We start from the raw sequence: 25,242 nt of genomic DNA on the forward strand, positions 1-25,242 counted from the left end.
TCAATGTGAAGAGACTTTAATGGAAGAGCGCACTGGAGAGTTAAAATGGTTATACAGGTAATTTAGGAAAAAAATTTAGAGTGAAAGAGAGAAAAGGGGCTGATTTGCCTAAATTACTTGATTTCTCTTGTCTAATTTCACATTTGCTTCTCCATGTGCTACAATGATAGAAAGCTGATATTGCCGAGTTGTAGGTCTAACTGCAGCATCAGCCACTCTGCTGCACTTTACATCACGCTCCTTAGTGCCATAGCCCAGCCCCACTTACAGGGCAGCTGATGAACGGTTAGCTGTGGCAGTTCTACCACAATGCCACTGTGCTCCAGAGAAATCCATTTAAGTGGTTGTCCGTGGCCCAGTAGTTTTACCTGAAATTAAAAACATACATACAAATGTCTCCAAATGCATCTCTTTGACTCATCCACTTTCTATTGGGAAGGAGTAATTGGCATTTCTAAAACAGCAATATAGATAGGCAATTCATTTTGTACCTTTATTTAGTGATTCACAAGGTGTTTTAACTCTTGATGCACTTGAATAAATCCATCTATCTTGTTTTTATATTCTTGCTTCCATATTACTCTCAAAAAGGAAATTAAAGTGTGTAGAGGTTGTGGAAGAAGAATTGTAAAGGTAGACTGGAGTATCAGAGTGGGGAAAATGCTGAAGAGAAAATGAGTCTGGAACCAATCTGCCCAACAAAGGCCTGTCCAGTTCTTATACAGAATATTTGCAGAAAGGTTCCCTTCTCATCCAGCCACTGTTCCTCCCCAGATTTTCCTGTCACCTCTACTAATCCACAATACATAAATTTGATCATTACATTTGCTTATTACTCTATTTGTTTTATATCCTTAGTCTTAATGATGATACTAAGTGAATTCAGATAAGTAGTTCTCTACATATTCTAGGTTTATTTTGAACCACAAAACTTTGCCTATCAGATTCAAAACCTAGGAACTTTAATTGTCTAGTAAATCCAATCAAAAACCAAATAACCCATGAACTTTTAAATTATATCAATTGGTGCCAAGAACATAGGTAAAATTTTAAAATAATCACTTTCATACCCAAGCTACTAAGCTATAGTTAAACATTAGATTTGAACTCCATCTTCTTTCTGCCTGACCAACTACAAGTGTTAGAGATGAAATGTGGAAAGGTCATGCAAGGAGAACCATCTGGACAATTCACCTCCAAAGGGATCATTCATTTCTTAAAGAATAATGCCAGACCTGATGCTTAGAATAGCTAGATTCATCTTTTACTTTCTCCAAAATGCTTTCTAAACTTAAAATAGTAGGGTCATGACATCTTCCTTTTTTTCAGATGTGTTCTGCGGTAGAGTGTCAGGGAAAGCATCTGAATTGCAATTTTATGAAAATAATTTTGGATGCATGCAGTGAACTTGACAACGTAGAATGACTGTGAAGAATTATGTCTATTTTACAGTGATATGCATGAAGATAAGGTCACAACTGATCCATCAGTTTAGTTTCCTGGGAAACAAAAAGTTTCAAAGGTTTGGCCAAACATTACTATTAATAGAGTTCATTTTAAAATTACTCTCATGGGGTATAAAAGGAACACATATAAGGCTCCTCTTAAAGTTAAAAGTTATATTTTCATCAGGATACTTTACTCAGCAATTTAAAGGAATAGTGAAAGTAAAATTCCCTCTTACCTCTGTTGCCCCCAGAGTAGCTTTGGGCTGGCCAAGAGACAGTTTTCCTGATGTGGGCCATTTAAGAAAAATGGCATAGACCAGTTTTTCTTTAGGTTTGGATGTGTACCTTTTTAAAAGAAAAAATAAAAAGCATAGTAACAAAGAAGTTATACCTCATGCTTCTCATCATTTATGGGTCAGGTCTGGAATTATTTTAGAGATACTTCCATTTAGTAAATGTTTACCAATGTCTCCATTAAGAGAAGGGGAGGAAAAATAGCCCTATGCTGGTGTAAAAAAACACCTCCCTCCCCAACTTCCCTAATACTAAAAGGAAGTAAAGATGTTCCTGGACTAGTATTCTTCATCTGACTGCTCTCATGGAACTGAAAAGGGGAGGGGGTGAGCTAAGGGGGTGCGATGTAAGAGCTTCATGGCTTCTTACATGCCGATTCAAATTTTTATATTCATTAAATCAACAAGATAAGATATGCACGTGTCAGCACTGTGCCTGGTACTGTGCGCAGTGTTAGGGATACAAAAGAAAACAACACACACATAGTTCTTGTTCTTATGGAGCCTAGACTAGTGGCAAAGGCAGACATTAAATAATCACACAAATAATATGAAAGTATGATTTTTGATAGGCACTATGAAAGAAAAGGAAATTGAGAGACCATAACAATAGGATTTCTTCAGATCAGCATTGGAAAAAAGCCTCCCCAAGAAAATGACATTTAGTCTGGGACTTAAAGGATGAATAAGAACAAAGGAAAAGGTAAGAGGAGTATGCTCCAGACAAAGAAAACAATTCATTCATTTATTCATTCAATTATTCAGCAAATATTTAGTGAAATCTTAAAAATGCTAGTAATTGTTTTAGAGCTAGAGATATAGCATTGAACAAAGTCCTTGTCCTCATGGAGCGTACATTCTAGTGGGCAAAATCAGAATGGACAAATAAATATATGTCAGGTGATGATTAAGTGCTGTGGAGAAAACTGAAGCCAGGTCAGAAGGACAAGGCATGCTAAGTAGGAACAGAGGAGGCTGGGGGTGTGATTTCTAAGTAGAATAGTCAGGAAGACTTCTCTGAGGAGGTGGCATTGAGGAAACTTGAAGATTGAGTAGAGCCATAGGGGAGCCACGGGAGAATCTGCAGAAAGAACCTTCCAGGAAGAGAGAAAGGCAAGTCCAGGAGCCCCAGTGCAAGAGTATGCTTGGCCTGTTGACACAATAGCAAGGAAGGCAGAGTAGCTGAAGAAAAGGGAGGGAGTGAAGGTGACAGCAGACAAGATCAGAAGCTTAGGTCAAGAGCCAGATTATATGAGGCCTTGTAAACTTCTATAAGACATGGCCCTTTCTCTGAGACTGGAAGCCACTGGAGGAGTTTGAGCATGGGAGTGGCATAACCTGACTTATTATTTTAAAAGTTTACTCTGATTGCTTTGTAGAGACCAGATCAAAGGGGCAAGGGTGGAAACAGGTCAGTCAAGAAGCTACTGAAATAATCCAGACAGGGGCAAGACAATAGAAACCAAAAGGATGAGAGTTGCCACAGAGAGCATGAGAAGTGGTCAGATTCTGGATGTATTTCAAAGGTAAAGATGATGGCACTGCTGATGGATTGGCTGTGGATGTAAAAGAAAGAGAAGTTAATGACTCCAGGGCTTTGACCCGACAACCATCTAAAAGGATGAAGACGCCATTAACTGAGATGGGGAAGACTGTGGGTGGAGCGAGTTTATAGCAAAATTTCAAAAGTCAGGACTTCAGTTTTGGACATACAGAATTAAGATGCTTATGTATCTAAGTGGAAATGTTGAGGAGGAAGTTAAATATAGGAGGCTGGACTTCAGTAAGAGGTCTGCACTGGAAATATACATGTGGAGGTCATCATTGTGACATTTAAAGCCATGAAAATGGATCAGATCACTGGGGGAATTAAGAAAAATAGAGATGAATAGAAGTCCAGGGACTAAGCCTCAGGGCACTTTAAGATTTAGAGGGTGGGAACTGAAGTGGAATCAGCAAAGGAGACTGGGAAGGAACAGCCAAGAGGTACAAAGGAAACCAGGAGAGACTGATCAACTGAGGCAAATGCTGCCAATAAGTTCAGAAAATGAGAACTGGGAACTAACCGCTGGATTTAGCAAGGGAGACATTATCCTGGGCCTTGGGAACAGCAATTTTGTGGAGTGTGGGGGCAGAAGCCTACCCAGAGTGGGTTCAAGAGAAAAAAATTGGAGAAATGGGAGATAGCAAGTAAAAACAATTCTTTCAAGATGTTTTATTACAAAGGAAAGGAGAGAAATGGGAAGCTAGCTGGGAATGTAAGTAGGGTCAAAAGAGTACTTTTAAGCCTGGTTCAGTGGCTCGTGCCTGTAATCCTAGCACTTTGGAGGCCCAGGTGGGAGGATCACTGGAGGCCAGGAGTTTGAGACCAGCCTGAGCAACATAGTGAGACCTTCATCTCTACAAAAATAAATTAGCTAGGCATGGTGGTGCATGCCTGTTGTCCCAGCTACTTGGGAAGCTGAGGCAGGAGGATCACTTGGGGCCACAAGTCTGAGGTTGGAGTGAGCTATGATGACATCACTGTACTCCAGGCCAGGTGACAGAGTGAGACCCAACCCCTCCCCCCACAAAAAAGAGTAGTTTTTTAAGACAAAAGAAATAACATGGTTAAATGCTGATGGGAAAGAATCTAAGAATCTAATAAAGAGGGGGAAATTGAAGATGAGAAGCAAAAGGGAAGAATTGCTATAACAATCCTTGGGTGGATGATTTGGGAGGGGATCCAGGACACAAGCGTTGGCCTTAAGGCCAGAAGTGAGCTAATTTTACATTGTGCCTGTGTGTGTGTGTGTGTGTGTGTGTGTGTGTGTGTTTCTTACATTTAGCTGTCCAGGGGCAGGCACTGAATAAGTAGAGCTGAATTTAATGAAAGTTGGTGTTCCGTCAATTGAGTATGACAGAGGGAGAAAGGGTTAAGAGTTGAGGACGTATGTGAGGGATGGGCCAGAGAATCTGACCTGGGTGGACAGAAGAGGGACAGAGAAAGGTAACCGGGTTAAAGATGGTATGATCATTGGATTATAGATCCTTTTGGAAGCTGAAGTGCTGTGTGGAGTGAGCTGAAATATAAGAGGTTGTAGGCAGTAGAATGCTCCAAATTCAAGCTATGGAAGGGGAGCAGTAATTGTAATGCAAGGCCTAAGGGGTATGACCAAAGGAAGGGGTCGCAAAGATAGAGTGGACAAGATCCCTAGAGGAGAGGAGGTGCAGTGAATTAGAAGAACTGTGAATATAGATATTAAAATCACTAAGAATTATGTTAAGAGTAGTGCTGGAGAAAGGGATGGTCAGCCAAGGCTAACCTCTTGAAGGCTTCTAAGAGTTGACCGGGGAACCTGCAGATGACTACAGGAGGGGAGGCACACACGGTGAACCCCAGGGCAAGGAGCCCCTGCAGTGGGAGGGAGAGCACAAGCACTCGGGTCGCAGGAGCGGCCGGAGCCAGACCCATGGCTGCATGAGCCATGTTAAATATTTTGGCTTTTATCTTTATTTATTGAAATAAACACTTAATAGAATAATGATTAATGATTGTGAAGTCCCAGATCAGACACCCTCGTGTTCAAATATAACTACAGAAGCAAATTCCAAAATCATATTTAAACTATTCTCTGTAACATGAGAGATTGGTTCTGAGTCCTCATTATGGCTTCTCCCAGATCCAACATTCTAAAATTCCACAATTATTTGCTTCTGTCTAGATTACCTTACCTGTCCTTCAGTGGACAGACAATTTTTTTTAAAGTCATAAATGAAGTAGATTGAAGAACATTTAGTGTAATCATTTGGTTTATATTTGATCAGGCAGCACTCAGGTGGCGACAGAAGGTGAATTTTCCGAGCTTTACTAATAACCACCTTTATTTATATAAGACTCCACGTCAGAAACCGTCATATTTGAAAAGTCTGATTCAGATACTCATTGGCACACAGAACCTTCCCAAGCTCAGAGAGAGGTTTGAGGCAGGACTTTTAAAGAAGATACTAGTTAAAAGAAAAATTAGTAAGTTAACATTATTAATTTTAAAGAAACTTCAGGTTTAAATTTATTACAATAGTATGAATAAGTAACAAGTTTTTTAATCAATTAAAACAATGCTGTTGTGTTTGGCTGATTTTTTCCATTTTAAAATTTATTTTTAGACATATAAAATTTACCATCTTCAACCTTTTTAAGCGTACAGTTCGGTGGCATTAAATACATTCGTAATGGCATGCAACCATTACTGCCACCCATCTCCATAACTCTCTTCATCTTGTAAAACTAAAACTCTGTATCCATGAAATAATAACTCCCTATTTTCTCCTTTCCCCCAAACCCTGGCAACCACCATTCTGCTTTCTGTCTCTCTGGTTCTGACTACTCTAAGTACCTCATATAAGTGGAATCATATAGTATTTGCCTTTTTGTCACTGGCTTATTTCAGTTAGCATAATGTCCTGAAAGTTCATCCATGTTGTAGCATAGGCCAGAACTTCCTTCCTTTCCAAAGCTGAATAATATTCCATTATATGTATATTCCTCATTTATCCATTCATCTGTCAATGGATATTTTGGTGCTTCTACATTTTAGCTATTATGAATAATGCTGCTATGAACATGAGTGTACAAATATCTCTTTGAGATCCTGTTTTCATTCTTCTGGGTATACACAGTAGTGGCATTGCTGGATCATATGGTAATTCTATTTTTAATTTTTTGAGGAACTGCCATACTCTTTTCCACAACAGTTGTACCATTTTACATTCCCACTAACAGTTCATGTGGGTTCCAATCTCTCCATATCTTCACCAACAGTCATTTTCTGTTTTTTTTATAGTAGCCCTTCTCATGGATGCGAGGTGGTATCTCATTGTAGTTTTGATTTGCAGTTCCCTAGTGATTAGTTATGTTGAGTATCTTTCTTGTGCTTCCTGGCCATCAGACAAATGCTACCAGTACAATTGTTGTCTAAGTGGAGAGATAGATTCCTGGTACTTCCTACTTAAACATCTTCCCAGAATCCTCTCTATTTTGGCTCTTTTTTTTATTATCAGAAACAAAAACCCAGATTGGTTCATTTTTAATCTAGTATTTCTGTCTGCCCTCAGGTACCTCTTGCTTACTAATTTGATAAGATGCAACATCTGCAAAAGTTAAAATTTACAGAACTGACTAAACTGTGGTCTCTGTTTTAGATTAACCATTCAACATTTTTCACTGGTCTGAACGGCTTACAATTTTTGTAAGAGCTGACTACTTTTAGCTAAAATTTGCCCACCACTGGGAGATATTTAGAAATGATTTAAGCTCAATTTGATAAACAATGTGTTCAAAAACTTGCTAATTCTTCCCTTTCTCTTTAGAGTAAGTAAAGTTTGGAAAGTGCTTTGTATAGGTAGGCATTTGTCTGATTTCCCTTTTTATCCTACTGTTCTCTTTATATCCCTGAGAAATGTTAAATGCCTCCCTCTATCAAATAGCACTTGGTAACAAGAATGACTTACCACACATCCGGGGTGATGGTGTCATTCTGGGATCGCCAAGTGTCAGTTTCATAAATAGCTTCTCCGTTGACTTTTAGCCAGGCCCCTATTTGCCTTAATCGCTCCTCAAAAATTGTAGAAATGATGCCATCTAGTGTGGGCCCAATATTCACCAAAAGATTTCCTCCACATGAAACTGTTTCTACAAGTTGCTAAAAAATTAAGAATAAACGTAGTTCTTAGATAGACAAAACAGTTCCATCTTTAATGTGTTAATACATTGTATTTATATACATATATAGTCACTATCTAGAAGAGTAAACACAAAGGATAGAATAATGCCCTGTGTTTATAGGCCATTGAGCTATACAAATTATAAGAAATAATTCTCATACAACCACACCATTAAGAATATTACAGTAATAGCCGCCAGAATTTTACTGTACCTTTACCAATTCTTCAATTGTGAGATAGTCACCAATTCCAGCATCCCTCCTATAGCCCCAGGAAAACTTGTCTAGTGTCATGCAGTTTTCCCATTTATGTGGCAAAAGATGTCCTGGGTTATAACGATCTGCGCAGGTATAGTAGCCGCCATGCTTACAGATGCTACCAGCCGCCCAGCGGTCATTGGTGACTACTGTGTCCCGAACTGGGCTGAAATGAAAAGGATAATTTTTTTAAGCAAAGAGTATTTTTTTTTTTTTTTTTTACAAAAAAGGAAATAAATGTCACTGAAAAGAGGTCTAAGTGAAATACACTCCTGAAAAAGGACCATGGCATAACACAGTGGAAAACCCATCCTGCTAAAGACGAATAGACGAGGGTTGATTGAAGTCCTGGCTCTGTGACTTTTCAGCTCCCAGACCTAGCACAAAGTTACCTAACTCCTCTAATAATGAACTTCCTCATCTATCATTAGAACAAAAATAATTTATGTAAAACACTTAGCCCAGTACCCAGCACATAATAGCACTTATAACAGTATTATACTATTATTTGAAGCCTCCCAATATTGTGAATGGTAGCCACAACTGAATTTATACTCAAGACATTTTTCTCTCCAATGACTGAATAATCTCATACATATATTCTAGCTTTTCTTTTTCTCTTACAATTGTGCCCATTGACATGTGAACAATATCCCCACAACAAAAGTTATCATAGGTGGTACAGTTAGAGAGGCCTGCACTCCATTGAGAGGGGACAATTTTCAGTCACAAATGGAGGTGGATGGCTCCCAGTCTTTTCCCTTGGGAGAAGTACCTGGAGACATTGCTATTTTAAGTCTCAAGAGTTCTCCAAAGTATTGGTCTTTGTGCCCTTTGTGGGCCCAGGAAGTACAAATAGCAGAATGCCTGCCTTCATAGCACAATGCCAGGTGCTTTCTAGTACAAAGGTAAATTTGTTCCGTATTGTTTAGGCCTAATGGAGGAGCTCAGTGAGAACTCACTGTCATAACGAGGCAGCCTTGAACACGCTAGGAAGGAGCAGGAAGGAGTGAGAATACTGCTAATGAAGGAAAAGAGGAGACAGGCAAGGGTGACATTACCGGGGGACAAAAAGAAATAATTAGGGGATTGAAAAGTACATAATCAGAAATGATGAATAAACAGAGTTATCCCAGAATAGGGGCCAAAAAAACAAGAGTAGGAGATAAAAAGGTGGACCCCCAAAATTAATACCTTCAAAGCTCTTGATCCGTGATTTTACTCTGATTTCAAAATCAGACTGAGTTGTATTTTACTCCTGATTTGTTTACTCTGATTATTTTGAGTAAATATTGAGATATCTACTGAGCAGGATTTACAATGATTTCCTCCCCCTCATGCCACCAGTGAGCGTAAAAGCAATATTTCAAGCAGCAAGGGAATTGCAATGTTATAAATATCTTAGGAACATGTAAGGTAACTGCAGCGATGTAACCTCACACACACCTGTCATTGTACAGCCAGGCTAAGAAGCCTGTGCTGTTCCAGTAGTCATCCGGCGCCCCTCCGTCACCATCCGACCACAGAACCTCTGGCCGATACTTGTTCACTAACTCATAGAGCTCAGGCAACATCTTGGAAACTGGAAATTGTCGCTTGTGGAATGAACTGGATTCATCCTCAAGGAAGAGCGGATGAAACCATTCAAAAAGGGAGTAGTACAGTCCAAAACGCAGGTCAGTTCTGTTCCTAATGGCTACCTCAAGTTCCTTGACAATGTCCCTCTTCGGCCCCTCATCTACTGCATTCCAGTTCCATGAATACTCTGAACCCCACAAGGTAAAGCCTGAAAAATTATAGTAAAAACCCTTGTAAGCACATCAATTTTATTTTAGTAAATTTCCACCTATACAAATGCCAAAACAAATGAGATAATACACAGGATATATAAATAACTGCTTCTAAAAACACCTGTTTTATGGTAATCTTTTTCATAGTACATATTCTTTTATATGAGAATTTAAACAAAATGGGGCTGAGGTTTTTAAAAGCAACTGTCAGGATATGCCAAAAGGTCTATATGGTCTGATCTAGCTCCAGTACTTGCTCTCTTAGACTTTAAGGTTCTTGAGGGCTAGCATCATGTCTGCGGTACTTCCTGCTGTATCCCCAGCCAACTGCTAGCAGAGGGTGTACCACAAAATAAATAATCAACAATATCAGATTATAGCTAAGATGGTAACATTTTCCACATCTACCATGCTAAACAATGACTACTACTATTTATAGTGAAGATCCTGAGATGCACTCCTGCTAGATTCTTATTTATCTTCTAAACCAAAGACTGGAGTCTATTGCCTGGTTTTAAGATTATTTATTTTATTATAGTGTGATTCTTAGAACACTGGTGATTCATGTATAGTAAATCTCCTTTAACCTGATTATTCATTTAAAGACACTATTTCTCAGTAAGTAGTTCTGTATTTTAAAATATGTTAACCATGTGTAATCTCATCCTACTGTAAAGTCATAAACTTACATGTTCCTCCTTAATAAAATTATTCCAAAGTGAATAATCTACCAACTAAATGGGTAAGAAAAATAATGTACACCATTACAGAAACACTTTGAAATAATTCATTTTTAACAGGAATTTGCAGTTATATTGCTGGTTGTTCTATATAAAAATGTTACAAGAGATATATAATCTTAAATATTTAAGAAATAATATAAAAGCCTCAAGATTTTCAGTTGATACCTAGAGACATAAGGACATTGTTACTGTTACACTAAAATCTAAAAGAATCTTTGAGAATAGACATTCATAAGCCACTTTTGCTGAAACACTTTACTCTTGTAAATTAAGACAAGTCTAAAATTGATTTTAAGAAGCTTTTAAAACAGCTCACTCTGGTTCCAAAGACGTTTGTGGTAAGCTTCAAAACAGTGTCAATATTTAAAGTCATACTCAAAATTTTTCAACGTGACAAGCCCTAATGTCAGGCAGTGCTAAAACCACATGGGTCTTCAGTTTAATATCACCACCATAAATAAGCTCGCACAGTGATCTTCCTTCCTGGGCTTAGCAGTGCATTTTCCATAAGCAATGAAAACATCTGATAGCATCAGTCCTAGAAAATGTATAAACCTGAGCTATCTCATCTGTCCTCACAGATTAAGAGTTTCTTAGTTGTTTTTAATTTAAAAAAATGAGTTTTTAAATTTTTTTAATAATACTTTGACAACTTGGGGAAGTTCCTAGAATCAGGAAATCAACATGTTCTCAAGCAAATACACTTTATAAATATCCATCTCAGCAGGAGAAACAGCCACAGGAGACAATCATGAAGCTACCAGAATGTGGCCAAAGGGAAAAGTATTCTAAGATAATTTTAGATTTTAGGTTTTAGTTCTCCCCTCCTACCCACTTCCAGCCCTGGAGAAAACAATGAGGCAAAATTTCTTATAACAAGGCAAAGATGGTCATGCAAAGGAAACTATCTAATGAATTAACATGTGGTTGGGACAATAACAATTTGTTAATGCTTCCTTGGTCTTACAGACACTGGGATGGTAATGAGTGTAATCTATCCTATTAATGTAGGACCACTGTGATTCCTTTTATTTATTCTTCCACCACCTCTGATATTTCTGGGCACCATTACAGTTCCATAATCCTTTTCCCTCCCGGTGATCTGAGTCACTTTCATCATTAGCAATTCATCCACCATTTACATCACTTGGCCACCCAAGAGTTGGCCAAAAGTGCAGTCAGGTGTGTTGATAATGATGCAAGTCTACAACAGCATAATCCCCAAGGTACCTTCACAGAATGCATTACCGAGAAAAGAAACAAAAGAGTGCAATTCCAGTTATAAACTTTGACTTGCAACCCACATCTCCCTTCAAATGTCTTTAATTAAATCTTAGAACTATTATTAAATAGCATATAACAAAATGTGCCCATCTTTCCTCTGTTATGTGGAGGCTATGATCTTTCTGTACCCCTAATACCTCGCAATGTGGGTGGAACATGTGGTCCTTAAATTATAAGCAAATGCCAGTCCCCACTCATGGTTGCTCCTAAGAGAAAACTGTGATTTCATATGGACATCCTTACTTTAGTTTCTCAAAAAAAAAAAAAAAAACTTTTCATTTCCTAGCCATTATCAGCATTTGCATACACTGTACTTACTTACCTTCGTGATGTTTGGAAGTTAAGACAATGTATTTGGCACCAGAGGCCTGGAAAATATCTGCCCACTGACTGGCATTAAAAAATTTTGCTGTAAATAGTGGTGCAAAATCTTCATATTTGAAACCAGAAGGGTAATTATTTTTCATAAAGTTCACATACTTCTGTATCTTTTCCTTTTGCCAATACCACCTAAGGGGAAGAAAGGAAACAGTACATGACCACCACATGCATAAACATTTGAAATAATTGGCTAGGTCCCTTTACTATTTCCCCCTTGTTCAAATACAGTATTACCCAGATCCTCTTTCTCAATTCCTCATTAGTTAGGCTGGGCTTTAAAGAAAGCTTACACAAACCCCTTTCAATATCCATCTGTCTCCCTGTGAAAGCCACTCAGCTCATAAACTAGAACATTGTAGGCAACCCAGCCACCCATTCTCTCTTAATGCTTCATGTTTAAGTCACAACATGTAGTATATGTCTTTACACATTGTCCTTTGTAACATAAGTGGCCAGGGATTCAAAAGGTAAGACTATATGCCTAAAACATAGCATCCATCTATGATATCCACTATCAGAGAACACGTTTCAGGGCAGGGCACAGAAAGGGAGGCAGCAGTAAAATTAGGAAGATACTGTCATTTTAATAAATTAACTCAGCCTTCAAGGATTATTTGCTACATGTGTTCATTCGAAACAGTGGTATATATTGAACCTGAACTACTCAAGCAAGGCTTCATAAGGAAAACTACACCACAAACATTTTAGATAAACACAGCAGTAACTATCCTCATGAAATATATGCAAACCCCATGTCCAACCCATCTCCTGTTTTTCCTATCACCACTCCTTCATAAGAGTATTTCTATAGGATAAGCAAATCCATAATCAGCACTATATCCCCAATGATGATCAGGAGGGTCTTCTGGCTGAGATCACTAAGGACATGATATGTGACAGGCAATGTTGTTTGCGGGCCCAAAAGTCACATATATACTTTCCCAGCTTCCATTGCAGCCATGACATGGATGTGAGACCCACACTGGCCAATGGAACTTGAAGGTAAGCTGACTTGGAGGATTCTAGAAATGGTTTCCTTCCCAATGAAAAGAGAAACTGGCCTTCCTGCCTTTGGGCAAGGTCATGTGCAGTTATGATGCCTGGCTGCCATCATGTGACCATGAAGGGACAAGTCCACAGGCTGAAGATGACAGAAAGAGCCTGGGTCTTTGGTTTCATCAATAAGACAACTATCTCTAAATTTCTTGTTATGTGCAATAATAAACCCCTATTATCATACCTTTTATTTGGGTTTTTGATGCCTTAAAGTGAAACTATCCATGATGCATTTCACAGCTGGACTTTGAAGTGTTGCCTCGGTTCTTGGGCTCTGGGCTTGGAAGAATCACAAGCCTTGGCCCGCGCGATGGAGAGAGATGACAGACACTCAGCAAGTATGTGAAGAATTTATTGTAAAGAAAGTTTAAACATGCAAAGCGAAAGACATTTCCTAAGGGGAAACGGGTCTGTCTCCGTGAGTAGACACCATCTACTTGTTTTCCCTTTTGTATGTTAGTAGTTTAGGTAAAGGTTATAATTATTCATAATTCTACATCACTGTTTTGGGGACTGAATTCTTTCCAGCTATGGACATAACTTAAAGGTTATGTTCCACTCATTCCTTTCTCCTATACATGTGATAGGGAAAGTTACTGTCTATGGTGTTTTTCTATTTTCTGATTGGTGATCACTGTTCCGTGGTCAAATTACCCCACTCTTTAAGACTGAATAACTATTTCCCCTGGTTATTTTTCTGTAACTGTTTTCTCCTTATTGTTTTCCTATAATTGTTTTCTTATTTCTGTTTTTCTGATTTCCATTACCTCTCACTTGTTTTTCTGTCCCTAACAGCGTCATCTAATTTGAACCTGTATTCTCTCCTACAGTCTAGACTCAAATTTCATATTAGCAGAGATGAAAAGAGGCACATACAGTAAAGAGTTCATTATTTGTATTTTGGTATTTAATTTCCATTAAGAATAGTCAGATATCATCATCTCTACTGTTGACTGCCCAAAAGTCAAATTGGGAGTGGGGAGCAGAGGTTTAGAAAGGGTACAAAGGGAAACCATAAATAATTAAAGAGTCTTTCACAGGGTTAATGCACTTCCAGACCACCAGGAATATGTATTCTATATTGTTTAGTATAAGAAGTTGTCTTTATTGTTCTATGTCAAAACAAACAGCCATGTGTTCATTTATAGAAAATTAACCATAGCAAAGAATAAAATGACTCAAAACTAGCTGGTTTATTTTGGCAGAGCACTAGTCTCAATTAACAAGTGTCAAATCCACCAACATATATTTAGCTAATCTTCATGGTTGAACAAAATGATAATGTAAGATACAATTTAGGAGGAAGAAAATCTGTTAATTATGTACCTCACTAATCTGAAACATTTCAAAAATAAACTCAAAATGCCTTACAGCCCAAAACTTACAAATAAAGATTTATAACATCTTTCTGAAGTAGATATGTTTGGTAATACATGGTGTAGGAAGAAAGTCCCTTGTTTTACAAACTGATTTTTTTTTAATTATATGAATAATTCTCCATAGTTTATACTGTTCTTTTACATCAACTGGCCTAAAATACAAGAAAGGTTACTGGTTGCAGGAAGTCAATCTCTTTGAAATGCAGGGGTTAAAATATGCTACTCTGGCCTATTAAATAATAGTTAAAATAAAATTAAAGCTCTTGAAAAATAGCAGGTGCAAGAAGAGCACTTTGACTTCTTTGCTGTTTCTTAAGAGAAGATGAAATTCCAGTGTGAAAAAGATTCGACCAGAAAGAAAGGCAACATCCTTATCGTCAAGAAAAAAAAAAAGTGGAGACCAAAAGAATACTGTACAGGCCTTGTTAGAATAACTCTTATCTTTTCAGCCTCCCCACACCATTTAATTCTTGCAGGCACAGGGCAGAACAATTCAGTGTTCACCCAGCACGAAGCACTTAGACAAGAAACCACACATTCAACACCCGGAAATGCGAAACTCCGTTTAAACAGTGGGGGGCGCGAGGAAAGGGTGGAGAGAGCGGGTGAAACCGACAGGGGGGCAGCTCCGGCGGCCACGCGGCTGGGGTCCGCGGAGACGCAGGGACGCGCACTCACCAGAACCACTCGCTACCGAAGCTGGGCACGGAAAACACGCCCCAGTGGATGAAGATGCCGAACTTGGCCTGGTCGAACCACGCGGGCAGCTCGCGCGCGTCCAGGGACTGCCAGGCGGGCTGGAAGCGCGCGGCGCGCCGGGCGGGGCACGGTGGCAGCAGCGCGAGCAGCGCCAGCCCCAGCAGCCCCGCGCCCCGCATGTCCCCGCGCCCCGGCGGCCCTCTGCACGCTGGCGCGGCCCACTTCCGCGTCGCCTGCTAAGTCTGCTCCGCCGCTGTCACCTGACCGAGCCGTCCTTGGGAAAGGGCCAGGCTCCCGCGCTGGGGCGGGAGCGGTGGCTGTCGGAATGACCCCAGGCCGCCCGCATCGCTCGCTCGCTTGCATAACGAAAGAGGCCCGTGTTACCCCAAAGCCAGCCGTGGGACTGCTTAACTAAGACCCCAGTCTATCCGCTTTGAGGGGGAAAAAGGGAGCCCTGTGACGTGACCTTTACAGAAACCTCCCGAGAGGACTGTGCCACCGACCCGCCCTGGTGGCTGCAGGACGGGCCTGAGCCGCCGACACAGAGGCCGAGGCAGGAACCTCAGGCGAGTCCCTCTCAGAGGGAGCAACCTAGATTATTCTCAACCTCGGCGTTAGCCCCCAGAGGCTCCGGGTATGTTATAACCGTGGCTGTCAACTTGAATTTTTATCAGGTGAAAGTCCAAGCATTGCAGATTCAGTACAGCTGGATTGGGGCCCAAGCATTTACGTTTCTACCCAGGGCCCAGGTAATTCTGATGTTGCTGGTCAGTGGACCAGACTTTCCTGAGAGTCACTGCATTAGAAAACAAGATGATCTGAGATGAGTGAAGCCAGTTGAATGAATGTTTAAGAAATCTGCAAGCTTGGGAAGAAACCAGAAACTTGGAATGATTAATCAAAGGACATTTCAGAAGCTCATCTCTTCCACCTCTTAAGTGCTTTCAGAGGAAGCACTTCTACCCCTGCAAAATCATTACCCTTCTATGGGCCAGTTCAAACGCAGCCTCCTCTGTGAAGCTCTCTGCCACCACCCTCCCCTCCTAGAACATTCTACTTCCTCTGGCCTGCTGCCATAACATCTCTTTCCAACCAGTAAGATAGGATGCCACTCGTTGTCTTGTAGCTAGTTGGATACAGGTCTGATTTCCCTTCTGTAGTCCCTGCGTTTACAGCAGAGCCTGGCAGGGAGCCGTCCTCCAAACATGTTTGTCAAAGCTCTCCAGTAAACTGGGGTTCTAATTATTTAGTGAATGACATGACACTATGTAGCTGTTGCCTGCATCCTCCCATCTCTGCAGAGAAATGGGACATGGTCGTGGTGACAATGTAGCAGTGAAGCCCTGTCCTCTCATCAGCAACCTTTCCTCATGTGCACCCCAGTAGCAAAAAATTTCCATCTTTCAATGTTACCCTGTAGTAAATCATTTACATTTCCACGTATTTCAGTTAAAGAGTTCTAATCAAACCTTCTACTCTGCATAAATGCCACTTGGATCATTTGACATTTCACTTGAAGGCAAAGAAATTTTTTTGTTAGTAAGTACAACCTTATCATAAAAGTATAGTTTTTATAGAAAATACTGCAAATAGTAAGAATCCTAGAATACCAGGTTAGGCATTGATTTAGGATTTGGAAGGAATAGCAAATGGTATTATCTGGAAATGAAGAGGAAGAAGAGATTGTACTGAAAAAATATTTGTTACATGACTCAAAGAATAAAATCTATGAAATATTTTACAACATGGTCACTTATGGAGAGACCTACGGATTATAGATTTCACTGCACATTTTATAAGACAATGCTGTACAAAGCTAGTCTTTGCACATAAAGCTACTGCTAATTGAGCAATGGAACTGCACCACACCAACGCTTAAACTATGTATTTAAAGATTTTGATAGAAGATTCCGAAATCTGAGAGAAACACCAGGTTCTCCAGGTGAATATGGCTCATTTATAAGGCACTGGGGTTGGGGTGGGGTGGGGGCTTTGGGCCTCAGTAGGGACCACTGTCTAGGAGACCTGATCCTATTTGTCTGAGGTCACTTTGAGGTATGACTTGGAGAAAGTAGAAGGACAAGTTTTGTCCCTGCAGCAACAGCCGTGCCTCACTGTGGAGCCACCAGGGCCAGCAGGCCTCGCATTGGACAGCTGCTGGTGCACAGGTGCCCGGCAGGAGAGGGTGGGAGGCCAGCCCTTGCCAAATTCTTTGTCGCTGCCAGAGGAAGCAGTCCTGCTGTGGATGTCCTCAGGGATATCATTAGCTGCTGAGGGTGGAGCTGATATCTGAGTGAGGCTCTCGAGGACACATTCTGGATCTCCCTATGGGAGTTGGACGGCTACCACCAGTCTGTCTGGGCAGTTCCCAGAGTCCCTCTGAAGTGGACAGTGGAGGAAGTGAAACATTGGCCTCGCAGCCGGCTTCAACTTGCACTCTGTCTCTGGAAACGCAGAAGAAAAGGTTCAAAATGAACTGAACCCCTGCCGGTCTTTATGTGACATGTAACCCAGCTTCACAGCAGCAAGAGCAGGTGGCATGGAGGAAATAAAAGTAAACCCGCCTTTTTTTGGCCTGGGGACAGGGAGTAGAAGCAGAAAGAGGAATAAAGCGGGGAGGCCAGGGGTTCAGCAGACGGGGGAGCAGCCAAGCCACCACAGTTCCGAGCCCTGCTCCACCCTCTGCCGCAGGGCTGTGTAACCCTGGGTAAGGCACTCAACCTCTCTGTGCCTCAGTTTCCTCACCTATTGTGAATAATAGTACATCTTCCTCCCAGGGTCACTGTGAGAATTAAATGATGCAAAGTACATATGAAGCCCCATGTACGTGTGGACTAGTATTACCATGTGTGTTGGGCAAATCCGGGGGAGCCCAAAGGAAGGATATTCTGTCCTGAGTCCCGTTTGGAACTCTAGGGGAAGCCTCTTAGGCTCACGGGCAAGTTTAAGCAGGTGCAGTGTTAGATGGAGGGAGAGCTGCTTTCTTGCTTTCCTGCTTTCCTGGGTGACCTTGATATTCAAGTGATACAAATAAGACCCAGAGGTAGATGAGAACTTCCCAGGAAATCTGCCTGAGTGGCTCTCTGGGGCAGCCCTGTGCCAAGGATGTGTGGGTCACAGCCATGTCTGAGAGACCTCAGCAAACCTGTGGGAGCTGAAGCAGGCCCGACACAGACCAGATCATGAAGCAGAGCAGCTTCGGGCTTCACCTGGGCATGACGACAGGACAAGTGTCAGCAACCCAGGACCAAACCAGAGGAGGCTGGAGCATCATGCTCCTTCCTAGCACCTGGGGAACATCTCAGGCTCCCTGTCCCCTACTCTCATGCCACCTGGGAGAAGTAGGGGATGGGAGGGCATCTGCGATACTGAGCATTCTTACCCAGAAGACAGCCTAAATTGTTGCTAAAGAGGCTGCTGAATTGACAGGATTTGTCTACATTTAATCCAGATCAGATAACTGGAGTGTGTATGGATGAGAAGAGGGGTCTGCTGGGCTGCCAGGGCAGGCAGGTTGACTATATACAAAACCAAAGAGCCCCCTCTTCCCTGCACCAGGGCAGGCAGCAAATGACCCTGACAAGCAGCTAAGCATCAGAACGTGCAACACATTGGCCTTCTCCTTCCAGTGTTTCCATTGACAAATGAATGACCCAGTGAGTACTTGTGCATGGAGGCCCAATGCAGGGGGAAAAGTCTTGGTCACACATCGAGTCAAGTCTCCTTTCCAGTGGGCCTTGTGGCTGAGGGGCACAGTGTCCTCTGGGCTGCACAAGTCAGAGCAGAAGGCTGAGTTTCCACAGGTCTGGTTAGGAGTGGGAGGGGAGAGGTCAGGTCCTCCAGAGGAAGAGGAAGCAAAAAAGGAACTAACAGGACTGAGAAAGGGCTGGGCAAGGAGAAAGGAGATATTTTAAAAAGAAACAAAGAACACAGGAGAATGGAGCCAGTGAAAAAATAAAAAGGTAGCAGGGGAAATAAAGTGTGTCCTGAAACTGGAATTGAAAAGAAATTAAAACACAAAGAAAAGAATAATGAACAAAGACAAGAAAGAGAAGAAGGGAGAGGTGGTGTCAAAAGGAGATGCTAAAAAAGAAAAAACAAAGCAAAATAAAATGCCAAGCACTATGAGCTCACAGTGGGATGGGTAAAGAAGGCTGAAGCCCAGACTAGGGGAAGAGCTCATGGCAGCAAGCACGTGAGCCCCGGCGGAGGGGACACTGGCAAAGATGAGCGAGGGCAGGGGCAGGGAACCTGAGGGAGGCGATGGAGGAGGGCTGAAGTCCACGTGGGAGAGAGGAGGAGGAGGAGAAGGAGGAAGAGAAAGAGAAAAAGGCAGCAAGAGAAATCCTCCTGATGGCCCAGTCATAAAATGTTACAAAACATTTTCTTTGACCTATAAGTTCTCTTTTCGCCTTCAGATCTTAGAAGAAATTAAAACATTTTTGTGGGCCCCTACGAGCGCTTGTAGGCACTGCACCTGCTGCACCTGATAGATACGTCAGCCCTGGAAAACTTAGAGACACAGAATAATAAGCACTAAAAATATACAAAGAGATTAGATTAAATATTTATATTAATGTGAGCCAAGGTAAGTGCACTAGGATTAGAATAGCAATGATTGGATGCAGTGATCATGGGAATTTCATGATTCCAGAGAGAGGTGGTTTTTAAAGGTGCTGGCATATTGAGCTGAGTGTTTGCATATGCTAGGCACTGTTCCAAGTGTTTTGTTTTGTTTTGTTTTGTTTCATTAAATCCTGATAAGGTATTGTCATGTATATAAAGTACCTCTGAAGTTTCTCTTATTATCCTCCTGCAGAGAAGGACAAGAAGCACAGAGAGTTAAATAACTTGCCAAAATAGTCTAGGGCCCATGTTCTTAACCATCATACTAAGCTGAGGAAAGCCACCTCTGGTTACTATGTGAATGAAAACACTGGATTCCTTCATTCATTCATTGGTCATGACTTCTTTATTTCAGCTGGTCAAAATATATTTATTCAGCCTCTCCTCTGTGCCAGGCACTGAGCTGGGCTCAGCAGTTGCGATGGCAAGAAAACAGACCCGGCCCAGCCCCTCACAAGGCTTACTCTCTAGTGGGAAATATGCACATTGAACAAATGACCACCTAAATATAACATTGCAGGCCAGATCGCATGCTATGAAGTATGGAATGCTATAAAATCCTATGGCATGGGATCCCGGTCTAATCTGGGCAGCAGAGAAGGATTCTCTAAGGAATTAAAATTTAGACTGAGGTCTCAAGGGGGAGTAAATTAATTAGGTGAACAGTGGGAGCAAGGGTGTTCCAGGCAGAGGCCAACAGCATGGGTCAGGTGCCCAGGATATAAAGCCAGCCCTCAAAATGCTTCCCATGTGAAGCGAGAAGAAACCCAAAGAGATAAGCCATGAGGAAATACGGCAGCTGCGAAGACAGATGTGGAACATCTGAACAGTGGGAGAGAAAGTGCTGAGGGGAGGAAGACTAGCTAAGCCCTCGGCAATTTTCCCAAGAGGCAGACAGAGGATCTGATTCATTTTACAGCTCTGAAGGTGATTTACTGAAGTAGCAGAAGCCAGTACTGTGAACAGAGTCTGAGAAAGAAGAAATTGTCATGATCTCCTAATTGTCACGTCTCCTTCTCCCATGGGAGGCTACCATAGGTGAGACCTACAGAGCTATGCAAGAATATATCCTGACGCAGTGGTAAAAATAAAGAAGCTAGTGTGGGCAGTGGCAAGGCGATGGCTCATGTGAGGAGCTGCCGGGCCCTGCAGACTGGCACCAAGCTAGAGACCCGATTCTCTAAGTATCTGAAGAATCTCTTTGGCAGGTTAAAGACAGCAGTGTGTGTAATACACATGACTACAGTCATCTGAAGTCTCGAGAGGGAGGCCACGTCCCATTGCCTTGACAGTACATTCTCTTCATCCATGGGATGTTGGTACCCGGAGAACTTACGAGAAAGAACTTCATTCATTCCGTGAAGATCAGTAAAGCACATATTATTACCTGACTATAGAACCACTCAGATGTTCATACCAAAATATAAGACTCCTTTAAATATCTGTATACGATTTAGTCTCTGTATTTTGTTTTCGTAATTTTCTTTAAAGAATATATATTACTTTTAATAATAAAAAGTAAGAAATTTAAGCCATGTAGGTTATTCATCAACATATGAAGTAAAATGGGATTATAAAAATGAAACAGTCATTATAATTTTTTGGAAACTACTATGAAATCTTCTTGCTTATTTTTATGAGGTGTTTTGGGGGTTTTGTTTTGTTTTGTTTTGAGATGGCGTCTCGCTATGTTGCCCAGGCTGGAGTGCAGTGGCTATTCAGGGTGCAATTATACCTCACTGCAGCCTCAAATTTCTGGGCTCAAGAGATCCTCCTGCCTCAGCCTTCCTAGTAGCTGGGACTACAGGTGTGCTCCACTGCACCTGGTCTTGCTTATTTTTGAAGGCAAAATCTATATCAGAATTCTTTTATATTAGTTACTGAGCAACATAAAAAATGAAGAATTCCCATATTGAATTACTTTTCTTCAACAGAAAATGCTGAAAAGTGATCCTAGATTTAGGATACATGGAAAATACTGAGATTTCTCCACTTGATTTATCTACTTTATAATACTTTTTGACATGCTCAAAATAACATGATTCTTTCAATTTTTTCATTTACTCTTTTAAGTCTTATTTTATTAAATTTATTCATTCAACGAACGCATTTGGAACACCTACCATATGCTAACAAATGTGCCAAGTCCAGATGATTCAAGATGTACCAAAGGACATCGTTGACCTTAAAGAGCTGACAGCCTAGAAGAGCCAAGAGAATAAATAAGTGCAATAAGGAGGAAAAGCACAATCATAGAAACATGTGCAGAGCGATGAGGTGCTGAGCTGCAGGGAGGTATGGTGCTAACGCTTAACTGCTTCTATATGCCAGGTATGTTCTAAGTTCTTTACTTACTATATTATCTCATTGCTACCACGCAATAGTGCCTAATATCATGTTGTTACACCTGTTTCACAAATGAGGGACTGAGACACAGAATGGTTGAGTAGCTTGCCCAAAGTCACCCAGCTGTACTGAATGGCAGAGCCAGGATTTAATTAAATGTGGGCTGCTGGACATCAGAGCCCTGTGTTCTCAACCACGACTCGTTTGCTGTCTTGACTCTCCAGGGAGAAGTGCACAGCACTTCCAGCTGAGAGGGCAGCTTGGCAAGGGCACTAGAGCAGGGAAGAGACAAGCAGGCTCGGGAGTCAAGCAGAGAGGGTACCGGAGGGATGAGGGCTGGGCCACACCATGGAGCATCTTGATGGATCTCTTCCTGCAGTCAGTGAGGAGCCATTGAAGGATTTTAGTCAGAGGAGTGACAGGGGCATATTTGTTTCTTAAAAATATTACTGTGGCTGTGGAAGGGAAGATGGGTGTGAGAAGGCCTGGCTGGAGGTGGGGAAACCCCATGAAGAGACCACTTCTTCCAGGCCATAGCAGTTGGAGAGGAAAGAATGGTCTAGGGCCATTTTGAGAAAGACTAGGCCAGTGTCTGTTTTGATTGGTAGATGCCAAGCTTAGTGGTTGTCAAATACTTTTACTGTTACACTTCAGACAGAGTCAGCAGTGAGCTCCATGAAGGTAGAGCCCAGATCTGCTTTGCTCACCATTATCTGTCCAAGGCTTGGGAATGTGCTCAGGAGATGCTTATTGATTGAATGAGTTAATGAATATGTGAATGAACCAATGAATAAGTAAATAAGTAAATGAATGAATTAAAGGAATGCCTCAGGCATGGATTAGACCAAGCAGATAAGGAAGAAATTAATGGATTCTCAAGTTACTTGCCTAAACCATTAAGTTAACTATTCTTTCCTTTATGCACTGGACTTAGTTTATAGGCTGCTCTTATGAGTGTTGTGTACGCAACATAAAGCAACCAATGCAGCTCCACAATTTAGTTTTCGGGAGACCCATGAAAGAGCCTGCCTAGCCCTGCCTGCCTTGGCCATGATATGTGACTACAGCATGTGGCTCTGCCTCAAGCTCTCCCATTCTTTTGGAGCCAAGACTTATTTTATTATTGACATAACCTCCATTACATCATCTGTCACTCTGTCCTCTCACTCACATCTCTTTACCCTGCTTTGGTTTTCACCTTAGCACTTAATGTTTCCTGACATTATTTCATTCATTCATTCAATCATTCATTCATTTTGTTTAGTATCTCTCTCTGTATTCGTTTCCTATTGCTGCCATAGCAAATCACCACAAATTTAGTAGCTAAAAACAACACAAATTTATTATCTTAGAGTGCTTGAGGTCAGAAGTCTGAAATGGGTCTCCCCGGGATAAAATCACAGTGCCAGCAGGGCTGCGTTCTTTCTGGGGTCCCTAAGGGAGAATCTGTTGTCTTTTCTCTTCTAGCTTCTGGAGGCTGCCTGACTGCATTCCTTGTCTTGTGGACTCCTTTGATCTTTAAAGACAGCAAAGGTAGCTCGAGTCTTTCTTGTGATGCCATCTCTCTGGTCTGACTCATCTTCATCTTCTTTTTTTTTTTCCATTTTTTTAGAGACAGGGTCATACCATGTTGCCCAGTCTGGTCTTGAATTCCAGGGCTCACGTGATCCTCCCACCTCAGCCTCCTGAGTAGCTGAGAGTACAGTGGTTCTGGCTCTTCTACTTCCCTCTTCCCCATTCAAGAACTCTTGGGATTATGCTGGGCTCACCTAGATAAACCAGGATAATCTCCTTATTTTAAGGTCAGCTGATTAGCAACTTTAATTCTATCTGCAGCTTAGTTCCTGCTTGCCATAGTACTAGGGATTAGTATGTGGACATCTTGGAGGGGCCATTATTCTACCCAGGACAATCTTCCTCTTCTAGAAGTTGTTTCCTGAGAGGAAGACTTTCTCTTCCCAGTAATTGCTCACTACAATATACCCAGTGATTGGAAGAGGGCCAGTACATAGTAAGCACTCAGTAGTTATGTTTTGAATAAATGAACAAGTCTCTTCTTTCTCTTTCACAATCTGCCCCACACCAAGGCAGAATACTTTTCCTTAATGTCAGCTTTGATGGTAATACACTCTTGCTCAGAGGATGTGAATAGAGCACTTCCGGGTGATGGAGGCTTGATCCAATCCACCCTGTTCTTCCCTACCAAATCCCAGGGAAATAATGGCTGGTCATGCCATTAAAGAAGTGTCTGCATCACATGGAGAAGTGTCTGCATCAGTTGGGAACCAGGCAAGTGACCATCCTCATGCCACAAAATAGAAGAACTTCTGTCGGATCCAGAACTGGCGCCCCTGGGTCTCATGAAGGCCTTGAGGGTTGGGGTCCAACTCTCAATCCTGAGAAAGAGAGAAGCCTGTCACAGAAGCTGGGGAGGGGGCTGCTGAAGGGCCTCAGCAATGCCACTTACTTGAGCTTCCTCTCATTTCTCCAAGCCAGAAGCTCTGGAATCCCAGGGCGAATAAATGTGGTGTTTGTTCTGGATGCAAATGTCTACATGCAGAGAACTCGGCAAGACAGAGGATTTTTCCCTGGGAGCCTTCCAAACCAGCAGCCACAGAGCTTCTAGTTGTGGTTGCCACTCCTGCCTGGCCTCGCTCTCTGCTTCCCTGGATCCCCAAGTGGGTAATGTACTGTATTTTGTCTATGTCATTCAGATTGTTAGTGTTGCTTGTCTTTACTTTTTAAAATATGAACCTTTCATTGTATGAATGATTTTGGCAGAGACACACATCAGACATTCAAATACTTCCTGTTTAAGTGCTTTCCACTGTGCAATCTCTATGCTAGGCACTACAGATGATACTTTAGTCCTTACAACACCCTTGCAAGTTGGACAGCATCATTCCCTTTCCAGAAATGAGGGAACATGCACAGGGTCTGGGTCTTCTAAGTGGGAGAATTTAGATCCGGTGGTCCTTGATGGCTCCGAGACTGTCCACTGTCTCCCAGTGCAAACAAAGGCCACTGCTCTGAAGGCAGGAGGGCCAGGCTTGATCTGAAACCCATGGTCATTAGGGCCGGGTGTGGTGGCTCATGCCTGTAATCCTAGTACTCTGGGAGATCGAGGCGGGAGGATCACTTGAGCTCAGGAGTTCAAGACCAGCCTGAGCAATAGTGAGACCCCCATCTCTACTAAAAAAAATAGAAAAATTAGCCAGGCATGGTGGTGTGTGCCTG

General features: G+C 41.7%; 1 protein-coding gene across 1 annotated transcript; it reads right to left on the bottom strand.

Annotated features, from left to right (window-relative positions):
• Window positions 1-15,249, bottom strand: FUCA2 (alpha-L-fucosidase 2). Its single transcript, XM_045544490.1, has 7 exons — window positions 15,013-15,249; window positions 11,841-12,028; window positions 9,148-9,487; window positions 7,657-7,867; window positions 7,232-7,422; window positions 1,685-1,793; window positions 1-368 (listed from the first exon to the last, which is right to left on the bottom strand). Exons 1-7 carry the CDS (start codon window positions 15,210-15,212, stop codon window positions 228-230), a joined length of 1,380 nt encoding a protein of 459 aa, XP_045400446.1. The 5' UTR covers window positions 15,213-15,249; the 3' UTR covers window positions 1-227.
• Between the last annotated feature and the right edge of the window lie 9,993 nt (window positions 15,250-25,242).

Source organism: Lemur catta, chromosome 2, assembly GCF_020740605.2.
Source record: "Lemur catta isolate mLemCat1 chromosome 2, mLemCat1.pri, whole genome shotgun sequence".
Lineage (NCBI taxonomy): Eukaryota > Metazoa > Chordata > Mammalia > Primates > Lemuridae > Lemur > Lemur catta.

Coding starts and splice junctions, on each gene's coding strand:
- FUCA2 (XM_045544490.1), bottom strand. CDS start 15,212: ATGCGGGGCGCGGGGCTGCTGGGGCTGGCGCTGCTCGCGCTGCTGCCA. Junction 7,423..7,656: donor CAATTGAAGAATTGGTAAAG/GTACAGTAAAAT, acceptor TTAATTTTTTAG/CAACTTGTAGAAACAGTTTC. Junction 369..1,684: donor CTACTCTGGGGGCAACAGAG/GTAAGAGGGAAT, acceptor TTTTAATTTCAG/GTAAAACTACTGGGCCACGG.